We start from the raw sequence: 18,222 nt of genomic DNA on the forward strand, positions 1-18,222 counted from the left end.
AGAGATACCCCTAGATGGGCTTCCTATATCACATGATGGAGAGGGTAAAGCAACAGACCAGTGAGATAGATCCCAACCATGTCCTGGAATATATCAACATCATTGAGCACCGCTGGGACTATCCGATGGGTAGGGATTTGCATCTAGTCGATAAGCATGAATTCAAGAATCATCTGAAAATTTTTCTTTTCTTGTACTAGTATAAGTTTACTTAATCATTTATGAAATTTATTTTCAGCTTACTATTTGAATCCGAAGTTCCAGTACAACATACCCAAGATATATATGGATAATGAGCTTCTTACTGCTCTCTATAATGTTATATATGAGATGGTATCCGATCTCGAAATCACATCTATGTGTCTGCAAGAGGTATATTAGGTCAATTAAGATGCGATCATTTAACTTAATAATATATTTGTTATTGAAATGAATATATTTTCACAGATGAAATAGTTTAGAGAGGGGACAGACAGTTTTGGAGTCTCATCAGCTGTCGTAAGCAAAAAGAAGATGAATCCAGGTAAATTACATATCAACAGTGAGAACTTTGTTGATATTATTGTTAGATGAGTGCCTTAGAAGTCAATTATTGACTGATACATTTTATAATTTCAGAGTTTAACTTTGTATTTGTAACACTTTTATTATTAATAAAGAGCATTTTTATTTTCAATCATATTTATGTGTCCATAATTTATCTTAGAAATTAACAAAAGCTGATTTTGTATATTCTCAAGATGTTGAGAATTTGAGACATACATTAATTAGTGGTTAGTTTCTAAATACTTCCGATCAAAGGATCATCATGAAGGACAGTGATCAATCCATTTAAGATCGGTACACAGATCACCTCCTTTCTGAACAGATGAGTCTTGGGTCTGCAGTATAGGGACACTGGGATAAGAGTGCAGGTGGTTGTTAGAGAACAACTTGCACTGAGCGTGACTAACACGAGAAACTACTTGGATATCACTCATTCGTCAGTGGTTGTCTTGATGCTACAGTAGTGTGGGTCCTTGGACCTGTGGTGTCATCGGCTATTCACAGCGAGGCTATTGAGTTTGACTGTACATTTTCTTGGTCCCTAGCCATTCGGATCCTTGCTGTGTATGTTGGCTACAGTAGGTTCAGATTCACTATTAGGAGTAGAATGCACCTAGAAAGAATTTATCGATCTTGGTAGAAAAGAAGTTCTATGCAATTTGCGAGACTGAGTTCAAAAAGTCTTTGGCCAAAGCAAGTGTAGTATGAATACTGAAAAAGAGTTTTCACGGGATTCACAAGTGAACTCGAGTCGAGCTAATCTTGCATATGATTGACGATGGGATCTGATGAGTTTTCCATGACCTCCGTCAAGTTAGGACTCCTGATAGAAGGACTGAAACACATGTTAACTACACCTAGGGGTTCACACTTTCATTCCACTGGAATACCACTACATATTGCTAGGTGTCACTGATGGATTGTGGGACTGTCGGGCGTCGTCTTGATGATTGATGATCCTCGAAGAGTAGAGTTGGAATTGTTCCAACCCATCGAAAGGAGTTCCGATGATATTGTGATGGATATCACAATATATCTCACTATCAGATAGAATGAAAGTTATGGGGTTATAGATTAAGGGATTTAATCTTGAATTAACCAATTGGACTTGTGAAGTTCTAATTGGGTTAGGATTTAGTGAAATCCTATTGGGTTTAAGAGAACTATGCTAGCACATGGTTAAATCTAATTTTTCTCGGGACTTCGATTCTATATTAGATAAGGATTGGATGAAGTCCATAGCCTTGAAACTAATCTAAATCTATTTTGATTTAGATTTAGAGGGGCACCTATTTAAGGGCCCAAAAAGATTGGATCAAGTCAATTAGTTGGCAAATAAATTTTTTTATTTTCTTCCTTGATTTTCCTTTTGTGGTGAGGATTAATGGGAAAGAGAGAAGAGGCGCATGCCTCCTTTTTTGGAAAGACCAAGGGGTGCATACCCCTTGGTGTGGGTGGATGAAAGGAAGAGGGGCCCACCCATTTTTTGTTTGGGTGTGGAAGGAGAGAGAGAAAGGGGCCACGCCCCCCCTCTTGTGCACTTAAATCTTAAGGGGGTGCCATGGGTTGGTGCCCCAACTACCTGCCTTAAAGATCATGTAGCGCCCCCTCATCTTGCTTTGTAAGATGAGGGCGCCACATCTACTTGACATTTGAGGCAAGGGCCTTTCCAATTGGGTCTGATTTTTTTGGAAAGAAAATCAGATTAAAAGGCAAGAGATCTTATGAAATAAGGACTAACCTTTTTAGCCTAATTGGATATTGATTTGGAATCAAGAGAAGGCCTATTTAAGGAGATGGTCTCTTAAGATTTTTAGTAGTAGCAATTTGCGAATTGAAATCTCCTCTCCTTCTCCTCCTTCTCCATGCCATCTCTTGTTCCTCTCTTTCCCACACCCGTGTTGGGCATCCCATCTTCCACATGCTCAAAGGTGAGGGTGATTGCTTCTATATCAAGAACGAGGAGAAAGGCTGCTGTTTAAGTGTTGAGTTCGCGGTCAAAGATCAAGGGTTGATCAAAGGTTCAAAAGGCTGAGATTCCTCTTGGAGAAGAAGGATCTACAACAAGAAGAATGGTTCGAGATTAATCCCGATGGATACCTGTAGAGGCCGGATACATGTGCGGCTCAAGGACTTTCAGATCAAGGATCATCGATTGTGGTATATTTCAATCCGCACAAGGTATTGAGATCTGATCTCAATTTAATTTTTAATTTTCAGATTATATGCATGTCTTAAATCTAGAGCTCGAATAGATGTAGATTAGATCTATAGCATGTGGGGTTAAAGGATTTAATCTATATCATTTCCGCTGCCTTTCAAAATTATTTTGAAATCTATGCATGCATCCCTACCTGGTTTTCTAACAGTGGTATCAGAGCCATTGGTTTTTTAAGATATGTATAATCTGACTTTTATGTTAGATCTGAAAGTTTAAATGATTTAATATTGATTTTGTGCTGGTATAAAATTATCTTGATATAGGATTTATCTCTTATCTTGAAAAGATTGTCCTAGCATAAGATTGATCGATTTTAAAAATTATTTTTGAAACAATTAAATCAATCTTTTAGATCTAAAAATTGATGTATATGATATGTTTTTATTCATATTAGATCTGAAATTAGAATGATTAAATGTTCGCATCGGACTGGTATAAGGTTGTCCTGGTATAGGGTTTATCCCTTATGTTGAAAAGGTTGTCTTTGTTTGATGCGAATTGATTTTTTTTTTTGAAAAATATTTTCAAAGTGTTTTAATCATTGTTTTAGATCTGGTTAACATGTATTTGATATATGTATTTTTAGTTTTAGATCTGAAATTTAATATAATGTGATATATATTTGTAGTTTAGGTCTAAAACTTTATATATATGATATATGACATTAGGTTTAGATCTGAAACTGTTTCAAAATCATAAGCTACTAATGCATACAATGAAGCATAATCTAAAAAATATTTTTAGAATCTGAAAATTCTGTTATTACATGTGGATATGGGTTGAACAAATTAGGTCTAGTCATCAAACTATAATTAGGATCAATTGATTAGATCAGGTTAGAACCCATTGTCGATTTTGAGCAGTTGATTGAACCTAATCAATTGTTGGTTAGGATTAGGTCAAAGGGGCTCAAAGTCGGTTTTAGTTGTAGTTGATCGCATTGATTCACATTTTGATGTGAATTGATTGATTCAAGATCTAATTTGGCTCAGTGATTTGGGCTCGGGTCAATAGGCTAATCTGATCAATTCTAATCGATCAATTTGGTGTCTAAAACAAGTATCTAGATGGTGGTTATTTAATTGATTTCGTTGTCTGACCTGATTAATTCGTTGGTGTCTAAGAAAAGCAACGGAGAGACCTCCACTCATCTCAACTTATCTGGTCATTTTGGGAGATTAAGTTTTATATTAGGTTACTTGTTGATTCGAGTTCACCCATACCGACTAGGTTGGTCAGACATGTGTTTGTGTTGATTTGAACTTAGTCAGATATTAAATCTAATGACTTAGAAGAGACCTAAGCCTAAATTTTCTCACTAAATATTAAGTCTAGCGGTCTTCCACCATTGTAGAGATGTGGGTACCTTCCTGGCATTGATCGTTCTCGGCTGGTTATAGTGGTTCAGTTGCATCGGAAAGGTACAACCACTTTATTGACATTAGATGCTCCGGGTTAGAGATAGAGTTGGGCTCAATAATTGTTAGGTGAGAGATTTAATAACGGTTCGCATCCACTGGTGAACAGTGGGTCTGACTTAATTAAAAAATATGCCAATAACTGTTAGGTGAGGCCATAGGACTTAAAGACTGAACCTGTTGCATCTTGCTTAGTGAAGCAATGGCAAGGTGTTGTCCACTCATTGGTCTGTGCTCACCAATAACTGTTAGGTGAGATGTGTATAAATTAGTGGGGCCACAGTACCCACTAGAAATTGATCGCGTATAGGTTTTTGTTTCTCCATCCGAGGAGTGTGGGAGATTCAAGAAAATAGTGAGAGCCTTGTTTATTTTTAAAGTCTCTAGAACAAATATTTAACAAGTACAAACATCTAACTAGAAACTTTTCTCTCTGCAGATAACCATGTCGAGTGCCAACCCTTTAGCTTGTATTCTTGATACAAATAGGTTGATCGGAACAAACTACAAAGACTGGCTTCGAAATTTGAGAATCGTTCTTAATTCTGAGAAATTAACCCATGTCCTAGACCAGGATGTGCCTGTGTTACCAGCTCGTCTATCTTCTGATCAACGAGCCGCACTTGAAAAGTGGGTGGATGAGGATAATAAGGCGAAGTGTTACATTCTAGCGTCCATGTCCAATGATCTTCAGTGACAGTATGAAGACATGAGGACTGCCAAGGAGATGCTGACTCATCTGCAAGAGTTGTACGGTGAGCAGAGTCGCACAGCTTGCTTTGAGGTCTTTCGGAGACTATTTAAAGTGAAAATGCATGATGGACACTCCGTCAATGATCATTGTTTGATAATGATCAAGGACATCGAAGAGTTTCAGAAGCTCGGGATAAACATGGACAAGGAATTTCAAGTGGATTTGATCCTCCAGTCTCTTCTTGATTCGTATGGGCAGTTCATTATGAACTACCATATGAATTAGATTGATAGCACTTTGCCTGAATTGCTAAACATGTTGGTGACAGCTAAGGGCACCTTAAAAGGTTCAAGGGGTATGGTTCTAACTGTAGAGCGGGCTTTCTCTAAAAGAAAGTCTTCTTTTAAGAAAAAGAAGAAGCCTGCGAAAAAGCAAAAGAATGAGGCCAAGCTCAAGAAGCAGGTTCCGAAAAGGGCTGGCGATAAGAAAAAGTATTTTCACTGTAATGTCGAAGGTCACTGGAGAAGGAATTGTCCGGCCTACCTAGCGACTGTGAAGAACAAGAAGAAAGATGGGCCTTCTGAAGGTATGTTTGATTTGTTCGTAATTAAAGCTAATCTAACAGTTTTCTCTTCTTTTAGTTGGGTTCTAGATTATAGTTCAAGTGCTCATTTATACACTTCTGTACAGGATCTTGAAGAAGTTAGAGGGCTGAGGGAAGGCGAGATCACTTTTCGGGTCGGCAATGGAGCAAGGGTTGCTGTTGTGGCCGTCGGGATCTACTCTTTATGATTATCATTAGGAATTAGTTTAATTTTGAAAAACTTCTATTATGTACCTGTAGCCAGTAGGAATTTAATTTTTATATCTGTGCTGGCACAGGATAACTATAATTTTTATTTCAATAAAGATATGTGCAATTTATTTTGAAAATAAAGTTGTTGTATGTGCTTTCTTGATTGACGGTCTTTACCATTTGCATATGGATGCGAGTGTTTATCTTAACGAGCAAACTATGAATGCCGTAGGGTCTAAGAGACTTAGAGATAGGATTAGCCCAAAATATCTGTGGCACCTTAGGCTAGGCCATATAGGAGAGAACAGACTCAACAAACTGGAGAAAGATGGCCTTCTTGGACCATTAACTTTCAAGTCTTATCCGGTTTGTAAGTCCTGTCTTCAAGAAAAAAATGGTTAAGCTATCCTTTGTGGGACAAGGGGAAGGGCCACTGAAATTTTAGTCCTGGTGCACATTGATGTATATGGTCCATTCAATGTACAAGTCAGGGATGGCTATGTCTACTTCATAATTTTTACTGATGATTATTCATGGTATGATTTTGTGTATTTGATGCATCGTAAGTCTGAAGCTTTTGAAAAGTTTATAGAATTCAGATATGAAGTAGAAAAACAGATCAGAAAAATCATAAAGGTTTTTCTATCAGATCGAGGAGGGGAATACCTTAATAGGGAATTTCGGATCTACTTAAGGATAATGGCATAGTTTCATTAGTGGACACTTCGAAGGATGCCTCAGTTTAACGGGATATTTGAAAGGAGGAATCGGACCCTATTAGATATGGTCTGGTCTATGATGAGCTTCACAGATCTTCTTATCTTTCTCTGGGGACATGCATTATTTTCTGCAATTCATCTTTTGAATAGGATTCTCTAAATCCATTCCTACCATACCATACGAGTTATGGCATGGTAAGAAGCCAACTCTTGGCTATCTCAAGATTTGGGGATTATGGCATGGTAAGAAGCCAACTCTTGGCTATTTCAAGATTTGAGGATGTCCGGCCCATGTCAAGTGATAGTAGGCAGACAAGTTAGAGACTAGATCTTTTAGGACTTATTTTATAAGATATCCTAAGAAATCCATAGGATACTATTTCTATCTTTCTGAGGATCATAATATAATTGTGAGCCGTTATGTCGTCTTCTTGGAAAAGGAGTTTGTCCACGATGGAGGTAGCGGAAGGAAGATTGAGCTCGAAGAAAAAATCTTTAAAGAGCATCAAGTCCAAGAACCTGAATCCAGTAGTGAGCCAGTAGATGTGGTACCTCCATCTCATAGATCCGGTAAGGTCTCTCGTCCTCCTGAAAGGTACTTAGGCATTCTTACAAAGGATCTACAGGAAGCATTTCTTGTGGGAGATAGGGATATTAGGAATAATCCCAAGACCTACGATGAGGTAATGTTAGATGTTGACTCTGAGAAATGGATGGATGCGATGAAGTCAGAAACTGAATCTATGCATTCCAACCAGGTTTGGACCTTAGTAGATCTACCTGAAGGTATTGTACCTATTGGGTATAAATAGATTTATAAAAAAAAATTGGGTTGGATGGTCAGGTAGAGATCTATAAGCAAGGCTCGTTGCGAAAGGTTATGGTCAACGTGAAGGCATTGACTATCAAAAAACTTTTTCCTCCGTTGCCATGCTGAAATCCTTCCGGATTCTGCTTGCAATTGCAGCTTTTCATGATTATGAAATTTGACAGATGGATGTAAAAACTACCTTCCTAAATGGATATCTTGAGAAAGATATCTATATGGAGTAGCCTTTGGATTTCACATTCAGTGATAGTGATCACAAGGTTTGCAAGCTGTAAAGATACATATATGGACTTAAGCAAGTATCTCGGAGTTGGAACACTCGCTTTAATAATATAATCAAAATGTTTAATTTCATCAAAAATGAGAAGCCGTGTGTCCAAAAAGATCAGTGGGAGCATTGTCACATTCCTCATAGTGTACGTGGATGACATTCTCCTGATTAGAAATGATATTTCCATGCTGATTTCGATCAAAGTATGGTTATCAAAAGAATTCACCATAAAAGATTTAGGAGAAGCTTCCTATGTTCTTGGTATTAATGTCTATAGGGATAAATCTAAGAGAATGATAAGACTCTTACAGCAAATGTACATAGAGGAGGTGTTGAAGAGGTTCATCATGGAAAATTTCAAGAGGGGTCTTTTGCCCTTTAGGCATGGAATTCATCTCTCTGAGAAGATGTATCCTGACACCTCCTCCAATGGTCTTTTAACCTTCAATTACATGGCATTCCTCAGACTCTTCCAAGGCTTAACTCTCGATTGCCCCAATCTAAGAGCGGCCACTGCATTCTCTAAGCTTGCTGCAGTCCTCTGACCATCAACTTAACTGAAAACTTTATGGCACTTGAGGGTGTCATCTGTATTCAGTACAACAGTGTTGCCAAGCAGGGGCATAGAGGTGCAAGTTTGGCTGTGTGGCTGGACTGCTACGTGCTTATTGGTATGTCCGAGGAAAGGACTCAAGAACACCTGAGGAGATCCAGCGCATGAGCAAGATCCCTTATGCTTCGGCAATAGGGAGCCTTATGTATGCCATATTATGTATACGATCTGATATAGCTCTTGTTGTAAGCGTCATGAGCAGATATCAGGCAAGTCCAGGAGAAGAGCACTGGAATGCTGTAAAGAACATCCTTAAGTATTTGAGGATTAAAGATTTGTTTTTGATCTTTGGTGGAGGATCGAAGCTAAAAGTGGAGGGATACATCAATTCAGACTTCATGATTGATGTCGATGATAGAAAGTCTACATCGGGGTATATTCTTTTGTGTAATGGAGGATTGGTTAGCTGGAAGAGTTCTAAGCAACTGGTCATTGCCGATTCGATCATAGAAATTGAGTACATCGCCATCTCTGAAGTTGCTAAAGAAGCATTCTGGTTTAAGAAGTTCGTTGCGGAGCTAGGTGTGATGCCATCAGATGCCATTACACTGCACTGCGACAACAACGACATTATAGCCCTCGCTAAGGAGCCCAGGTCTCACCAAAAGTTCAAGCATATAGAGCGGTGGTTCCACATCATACGCGAATACCTCGAGAAGAAGTTCGTTGAGGTGCAGAGAGTCAAACCCGCAAATAATGTGGTGGATCTGCTAATTAAGCCTCTCAGCCAGCAGAAGACCGAAGCTTACCTTGAGAAGATGGGTCTTAGGTATTAGCTAATTGGCTTTAGATCAAGTGAAAGTTTGTTAGATGAGTGTCCTCGAAGTCAATTGTTGGCTGACACATTTTGTAATTTCAGGACTTAACTTTATACTTGTAACGTTTTTATTATTAATAAAGGGCATTTTTATTTCTAATCATGTTTATGTGTCCATGATTTATCTTAAAAATTAACAAAGATGATTTTGTATATTCTCAAGGTGTTGAAAATTTGAGACATACATTAATTAGTGGTTAGTTTCTAAATGTTTCCGATCAAAGGATCGTCACGGAGGACAGTGATCAATCCATTTAAGATCGATAAATAGATCACCTCTCTTCTGGATAGATGAGTCTTGAGTCTGCAGTATAGGGATACAGGAGTGAGAGTACAGATGGTTGTTAGAGAACAACTTGTACTGAGCGTGATCAATATGAGAAACCACTTGGATGCTACTCACTTGTCAGTGGTTGTCTCGATGCTGCAGTGGTGTGAGCGGTCCTTTGACCTGCGGTGTCATCGACTATTTGCAGCGAGGCTACTAAGTTTGACTGCACGTTCTCTTGATCCCTAGCCATTCAGGTCCTTGCTGTGTATGTTGGCTATAGTAGGTTCAGGTTCGTTGTTAGGAGTAGGATGCACCTAGAAGAAATCTATCGATCTTGATAGAAAAGAAGAAGTCTTATGCGATTTGTAGGACTGAGTTCAAAAAGTCTTTGGCCAAAGCAAGTGTGAATACTGGAAAAGAGTTTCCACGGGATTCACAAGTAAACTCGAGTTGAGCCAATCTTGCATATAACTGATGATGGGGTCTGACGAGTTCTCCATGGCCTCCATCAAGTCAGGACTCACGATAGAAGGACTAAATCACACGTTAACTGTATCTAGGGGTTCACACTTTCATTCTACTAGAATGCCATTACATACTGCTAGGTGTCACTGATGGATTGTGGGACTCATCGGACGTTGTCTTGATGATTGATGACCCTCGAAGAGCAGAGTTAGAATTGTTCCAACCTATCGAAAGGAGTTTCGATGATATTGTAATCTCCATCACAATATATCTCACTACCAAATAGAATGGAAGTTACGGGGTTACAGATTAAGAGATTTAATCTTGAATTAACTAATTGGACTTGTGAAGTTCTAATTGGGTTAGGATTTAGTGAAATCTTATTGGGTTTAAGAGAACCATGCTAGCACATGGTTAAACCTAATTTTTCTCTAGACTTCGATTTCTTATTAGATAAGGATTGGATCATGTCCATAGCTTTGAACCTAATCTAAATCTATTTTGATTTGGGTTTAGAGGGGTACCTATTTAAGGGCTCAAAAGGATTGGATTAAGCTAATTAGTTGGTAAATAAATCTTCTTATTTTCTCCTTTGATTTTTCTTTTGTGGCGAGGATTAACGGGAAAAAGAGAGGAGGCACATGCCTCCCTGTTTGGAAAGACCAAGGGGCGCATACCCCTTGGTGTGGGTGGATGAAAGGAAGAGGGGTTTTTTGTTTGGGCATGGAAGTAGAGAGAGATGGGCCACACCCCCTCTCTTATGCACTTAAACCCTAAGGGGGCGCCAAGGGTTGGTGCCCCAACTACCTGCCTTAAAGATCATGTGGCGTCCCCTCATCTTGCTTTATAAGATGAGGGCGCCACATCTACTTGACATTTGAGGCAAGGATTTTTCTAATTGGGTTTGATTTTCTTGAGAAGAAAATCAGATTAAAAGGCAAGGGATCCTATGAGATAAGGACTAACCTTTTTAGCCTGATTGGATATTGATTTGGAATCAAGAGAATGCCTATTTAAGGAGATGGTCTCTTAGGGTTTTTAGTAGTAGCAATTTGTGAATTGAAATCTCCTCTCTCCTCCACACCATCTCTTCCTCTCTTTTCCACACCCAAGTGTTGGGTGTCCCATCTTCCACACGCTTAAAGGTGAGGGTGATTGCTTTTACATCAAGAACAAGGAGAAAGGCTACTGTTCAAGTGTTGAGTTCGCGGTCAAAGATCAAGGGTTGATCAAAGATTCAAAAGGCTGAGATTCCTCTTAGAGAAAAAGGATTTACAACGAGAAGAAAGGTTCGAGATTAATCTCGATGGATATCTGTAAAGGTCGGACATGTGCAGCTCAAGGACCTTCAGATCAAGGATCATCGATTGCGGTGTATTTCAACCCAAGCAAGGTATTGAGATATGATCTCAATTTAATTTTTAATTTTTAGATTATATGCATATCTTAGATCTAGGGCTCGGGTAGATGTAGATTAGATCTATAGCATGTGGGGTTAAAGGGTTTAACCTAGATCATTTTCACTGTTTTTCAAAGTTGTTTTGAAATCTATGCATGCATCCTATCCGATTTTTTAATAATTACATGCCTACTAATATCATAAAATCTAATATGTAATTTTGTTTAATTTTCTGACAGTTGAATGGTAGATCCATTTTGGATAGTCCGCAATAAATTTGAAAAGTGTGGCCATCCACACTTTTCTAGATGATCTCCTCTAGTGGGTGTGAGCATAATCGATCGACTTTTGTCTTTATCCACAGCAAACAGAGAAACCGTCTGACACAGAAGTACCTCAACGATCTTGTTTATAAGCACTATAATTTGAGATTGAGGCTTAAATATGTTCAGGATGAAGTACAGCTAAAGTATGCGGATCCGTCGATAGATGATTATGCCATTGATGATGAGGATTCGATGATTGGATGGTTTGCAAGCCAACAGCAGGAGCTGGAGTTTGATGAGTCGGGATCTCCTCCATGACCAGTCAGTGTGGTAGCTAGAGAGATCAAGGTGGATCCAGAACAGTGGATAGATAGAAATATTCCATATAGAGTTTCATTTGATCAGCCACAGTCTGAGGGATCATAGAGGAGTCATTCATCACGTACTCCATGTTCGAGTCATCCAGTTAGATGTTTGAGCGAAAAATACTGAGACGAGATTGATCACAGAGGGGCATTGAGGGAGCTCAAAAGGCAAAGAAAAAAGAACGGCAGCTACAACACCCTCGAGAGTGCAGGAGTCAATTAACTCAGATTCAGAGACCAACAGCAGTGAGAGTGATGGTAGCAGTCATGGATCTGATGATTAGGGAGAGACTGGAGGATACGAGACCACTATTCATAAGATACAGTCGTAGGGTGGTATTCGATTCACCGATGAGTCCTAATTTACACATACCACATAAGAACCACGGTGGACGACCTAATAGACCCTGTAGGAGACGATTTCATATAGACGACGGTCTTTCAGAGGTCGTCCAGTGCATGATACAGCTGCAGATGACCTTGCACGTGGAGTAGGATCCATGGATATATTTGGATCATCCTCGTACTATGGATCCTATCATCCATAGGAAGCTTATGATCTATATGGATATAGTGTATCCGAGACATCGGCTTTCAGTGGCTACTATCCTATATAGCTTGAAGTACCTTATGGATCAAATTTTGCTACTGATATATTTGGATGGGGCCTTCCATAGTCATACTATCATCTTGAGGATACCTCTCAGAGTTAAATGAGCGAGAGATCTGATATGTCTTATAATTCAGAGAGGATACCTTATGGGATGAATATTCATGATTACAGTGCTACTTGGTTAGATGGATGGACTGATGTTTCTTCAAAATATGTGGATGATACGGATATCTACGAGCGACACAAACATTCGACGAGATATTAGATCAGCAGAGATCCTGAGATTAGCATATTATTCTTTGTAATTTGCACTTTAGATATATTTATTGGTATTATTGCATTGTTTTAGTCTTTTAGACTTTTTTTTTGGATGGTAGAATTGTTATATGACTTAAATAAACATTAATTTGGATATAAAGTAATTTAAAAAGTAATAAAAAAAATTTTAAATCAAATTCTACAGAAAAATCGAGAAAAAAAGGTTGGCGTACTGATACCGAACCGGTACGCCATGGCGTACTGACACGGTACATACGGTACCATATATCGTATCATACCACATCGGAACCAGTACGAGGCTCGGTATCGGTTCCAGAATCCTTGGTAGGGATCAATGGGAGGAACGGAGAAACAAAGGGCTGGGACCAGAAGGTCCAAGAGGGTTTGAGAATAGTTGGCTAGAGTGACTAAAGGAGGGACTTAAACTTCATGCACGAGTTCAAACCCCACAATCATCAGTAATTTTTCCCTCAAAATAAAATATATAAAAAATCAAAATATAGAATTGAAACCCACATTCAAATGAATTCTTTAAGTAATATCATATAAAAGAGCACACCTCATTTTCCTAAGTAATATATAGAAATCAAAAAAAATACAGCAAAAGGAAATATATATTATATTATATATAATATTTCATATTCTAAAATAATATTATTAAACAACTAAAAATATAAAAAATGTGTCCTAGGTAAGTATGCAGTCCATCATTTCCTTTTAATAGGCATGAAAATTTAGACAATGTTTCTTGCTCATCCTGCTCCTCTCTAACAGCAATATTTTCAACTCAAAAGAATGGGTAACCTTGTTAATTTCTTGGAGCAATAATTTAAGAAAATTAAACAACAATGAAACAATTACATAGAGTCATAGACCCTCCTAATAGATTTTGCTCATGTTCATTTGTTAGGCAATATGGCAGTCTTTACTTCATTGCTACACATGTGGGGCCTAAACAACCAATTATAAGTTTCAAAAGTTGAGTATTGTGACTAGTTATGTGACCAAGCTCTATGTGGTAAAATTGCTACTCTTTTCATTAGATCACATCATTTTGGCCTTATCAAGGGCTCATGATCATTGCTTTGTAATCAAGGATCTCCAATAACGTAGAGGGCCATAGGTAATTATTGTGTCAGTTTTGAGTAGATATTTCAACAAGCATGCATAATCTTGAAAGTATCGGAATATTCAACCAAAAGGTTTTTGTGCATAATGGACCAACATAAGTAGATCTCCTTAGCTTATACAAAAATTTACCATCATGAAATGTGACAATAGCAGGTTTTAGTACAACCAAATCAATATTGATCAAATATGGACTGTAATATTAGCTAGAATAATTTGATTAATAAAGAAATATTACTAGGCAAAATATTTTCACTTACATAGCTTCTGTTCTTAGACTTAGAATACATTAAATAGAACTAACTTATATATATTACTTTGAATTTCATATATGTTTTAAAAACAAATAAATTAGTAAAATTCATAGATACAAGTACAAGTGGCTGAATCATTGCATGAAGGGACCACCTAACAATGCTTGTAATATTGTTTTCTTAGGTCACTTGTGTTGCCCCGTTAGACAACCCAAGAAGAGGTTGAATTGGGTTTTCAAAATCTTAGAGCAAGTATGTGCTGTTTTTCAAAACAACTAAGTAACATGCTATGAGTGTGTATTAAATGCAATGAATAGCAGTAGAAATAAATCAATAACAGGCTAAATAAGTATATAAAGTAAACACAAGCATACCACATAAACATAAGAGATTTATAGTGGTTCAATGTACTTCAAGCACTTACATCCAGTCTTTAAGCTCCACTTGAAAATTTTCATTATAATCCACTGGTTACAGTGTGTTTGTTTTGAACGGGATCACAAAAACTCTGTTTTTTAGACTCACCAACCAAAATCTACACTGATTGTTTTCTGGGATCACAATCAATCCAGTTGGTTTTCAGAGTTACCAGCCAAAATCTACAATGATTGTTTTTCGGGATCACAATCGATCCAGTTGGCTTTTCGGGATCACCAATCACAACGTACTCCCCAAGTTTTGAGCCCTTTAGAACTTGTTACAGAAAGAAACAACAAAATAGAAATTACAATATAAAAAGTTCCTTAATGAGCAAATAAAACACTTTGTATGCTCCTTGAGGATTGCTTGAATGCTTGGCACTTAATTGCTCTCTCTTCTCTTGATGATTAGCCTCTCAAAGATTCAAGAACTATCAGATGTGGAGGTGGAAAACACTTTTAAAATCATTTAATACTAAAACTAGGCTCTTTTTCCTTCAATATGCTATTCTTGGTATTCAATTAGGTTCCCCCATTAATTCAAGTCCTCCCTAGGCCATTTAAAGCAATTTAAATTTGAAAACTAGCCGTTTGGAACGTTAGGGGACGGAATTTGGCTGTTTGAAATTAATTTTGGCATTTTCTGCAACTGTTCTGTGCATTCTGTTATTGCTGTCAAGAGCAGTGGAGTCGACTCAGGCAGAAATGAAGTCGACTCAGATCCTGTATCCAGAAAACAGTCTTTTTGTTTCTCTAAGAAAGCCGGCTCAGATCACAGCCGAGTCGACTCGGATGCGTGCCAGTGCTTTATATCAAAGTCAGAACGTGCTAGAGTCGACTCCTTGAAGCCATAAGTTGACTCCAACCTCTCCATTCAGCCTTTCTCAACAAATTTGCATCCAAACTTGATTTTTCTTGGATTAAAATCTTCCTAAATGTATTCAAAAGACTTCAAAGTTTATCACAAGGGTTAGTTTCCTACAAAAACATTTTTAACCAGGCTTTAAAGACATTAGTCTTTTTTTATACTTTAATGTTGTGTAATCATCAAAATCATTTCTTGGGTCAATAACTTAGAATGTAGGAGTAAGGTTACATGAGATTTGATGAGTCCAATTCATTAATAATTAATTAATTTAAAAAAACATTTAATTGCCCCAATTATGATCCTAAGCTTGGCCTATATGTGCAGTCTCCTGAACTTGTATTGTGATCTAGCTTATTCTAGAACTCATATTCCTACTTAAGCTTGACATTGGGTGCTAGGTGTAGGCTTTGACTTGATGCAACAGCTCATGGTTTGTTGTAGGGCACTTAGGCTAGGTTAATTGCCCCTTAGATCCAAGAGAGAAATCCAAAAGATATATAGATATACTAGATTGAGGAGTACTAGGGAGATAGCTTTCTTCTCTCTAGGCAAACAGGGGGCCAACCATGGTCCACTGTACCACCCTATATTGTTCAGTATGTGGTGTATCGTATTGTATTGGGTGGGAACTAGTATGAAACTCAAATTCGAGTTAGTACAGGCCCCATACCATATAATACCACTCCATATCGAGACATATTGAGATGTGTACCAACTTGTACTAAGGTGTACCAACCTGTATGGAGATGAACTGAGAAAGTGAGAAAAATGGAGTGTTGTAATGGTATGGGTGCTCACCATACCATACTGACCGTACTGTACCGAACCAATAAGGTACCGATATGGCATTTGGTACCAAGGGACCTTGGGCCCAATGCTTAGACCTCTCTCTCTCTCTCTCTCTCTCTCTCTCTCAATCTTACTCCCGATCCCCATCTTTGTATCTCTTTTGGGCGTTTACTAAACAAGGATTAAATGCCAATACCTGAGTTGAAGGTCATGCCCCATTTCCTGTGCATGTTGGTTTTGGAGGTTCCCTCAAATTGCATTGATGGGATCAATACAATGAATTAAAGTCACAATCACTTGAACTGTTGTATATCTTTTGAGAAATTTTTTGCATGCTACTCTTCATTCATGTGCACATAATAGACTTGTTTTCTGCTGCATTATACTGCTATCATTACTATCAGATCTAGAATCTGGCATCACCAAGTCTTTGTTCTTGCAAGATGAAGTTCACTGGAAAATAGAAGAGAGCAACAAGCCCACATTTTGTTAGCATCAGCAAGTTTTGTAGATCAGTACTGTGCGACAGTGCAATCAATTTAGTGTCTCGGCTAACAGTGAAATTTGTGAAAGAAGGGAATAAAAGAAAAGGGAGAAGAAAGAAAAGAGAGGGAAAAATTGAAAAAGAGAGTTGAGGTGCAGTTCACTCCATCCATGTCATCTTGGAGCTATATTAATAATTGTCATCATCAAGAGGGAATGAGAAGTGTAAAATGCCATCAGCAGCGCAATTTCTCATTGCTGGTATAAAGTGGGTGACAAAGGGAATGTAGCTTGTTAATGTAGATTTATTGCATAGACATGCGGACCCACTAGATCTGACTGAAGCATTTTTCATATGGAGGGATTTTTTTCACTAATGAGAAGGGACCTTGTTCTTTTCAAGGGGGACATCTATCAGTGGCTTACCACGGTATACATGGTAGAATCTCACAAGGTCTTTGGATGATGAATGTAGTTGGAGTTGAGACATGTTCACTTCTTCAACATGATGTTACTGCTTTCTTTTTAATCAGATTTGGAAGAATTATCTTTATGATAATCATCAGAAGGAATATCAGACTAAATGTTGGAGGTGTGACACCTTTTACAGTGACAGAGTTTTGTCCTAAAGGAATTGGGAGTCGCGTTCATTTCCTTTAAAATCTAAGCTGTCACACTTTTCAATCATTTTCAAGACATAACTATTGCTTACAGATTTTGGAGTCTTAATTTCTTTTAATATTCCAGTACCTATAAAGTGTTACTCTTGCATGTATGCTATGGTTTTTTTGCAATGACTTTGTATCCTCGAATTTCTAATCCTAAAGCTTAATTTCCATGGAAACAACTTTTTCTCTTTGGTCTCTGCAACTTGTGTTCACCATGCATTTCAGGTCATGGTCTGCCTTAGAATACTTTTAAGCCCTTGTTATTACTCCTTTGATTTTCATTTTCAGGGGTATTGGAGCTGTAGTGTACAAAGTTCCAGAGCTTGGAGATGATCAAATGCTAAAAGTAAGCCTCAGAAGTGTGGATACTGAGGACACAACACCCATCTCTCAGGTCGTGCATTATGTAGCAATTTTTTAAGATACATGATCCGGAAACAAATTCATATTAGTTACTTCTATATCCAGGAATATGGAGGTGGTGGTCACCAGAATGCAAGTTCCTTCATGCTAAGAGCTGTAGAATTCGAGACATGGAAAGTGCAAACTGAACCTCTTACTCAGGCAAATGATTGAATGCTTCTCCTTCGGTTCTGTCATCCTGCAGTCCAGTATGCAAGCAGAGGTGATTTATGCATTTGGCTGACTTGCTGGCTAGCAGTGCTCTTCTGTAAATTGTTCCATTTCATCAAAGGATATATTATTTTTATGTCCGAGCATGGCTGATGCATTGGCAGATGCTTTCTTGCAGTCCCACTTATACAACTGCATATAACTGTGGTGATGTAACAAAATGCAATGTAATATCGCTTCATTATAGCCTAGACTTGCTCCATGGTAATCTAGTCTAGGACTGGCTCGTGGGTTTGCTTGTAGACCCAGATGGAGGTTGGGAATTCAGACATGTTTGTGGGGGTTTGGCTGAATTTTTAGATTTGATAAGCTATTGATTCTCATCAATTTAGTTGTATTGAACCAAATAAATACTACTGGATTTTTGAACTATTGATGCAAATTATTTTAAGCCTTCA

General features: G+C 38.0%; 1 protein-coding gene across 7 annotated transcripts in view; it reads left to right on the forward strand.

The window, feature by feature from the left end:
• LOC105034963 (uncharacterized) overlaps nt 1-18,222 on the forward strand; it is a 117,926-nt gene extending 99,704 nt beyond the window's left edge. For 3 of the 7 annotated variants that reach the window (XR_012141019.1, XM_010910322.4, XM_073256724.1), the window contains 2 exons: nt 17,480-17,585; nt 17,660-18,222. Coding sequence is in view for 5 of the 7 variants with exons in the window: in XM_010910322.4 (XP_010908624.1) it covers nt 17,480-17,585; nt 17,660-17,767 (214 nt within the window). In the remaining 2 variants the exon portion in view is untranslated. Of the gene's footprint in view, nt 1-17,479 lie in introns of all 7 variants that reach the window. The other 4 variants (XM_010910324.4, XM_073256723.1, XR_012141020.1 and 1 more) reach the window with 3 other exon arrangements.

This window comes from Elaeis guineensis, chromosome 4 (assembly GCF_000442705.2).
Source record: "Elaeis guineensis isolate ETL-2024a chromosome 4, EG11, whole genome shotgun sequence".
In the NCBI taxonomy this organism is placed as follows: domain Eukaryota; kingdom Viridiplantae; phylum Streptophyta; class Magnoliopsida; order Arecales; family Arecaceae; genus Elaeis; species Elaeis guineensis.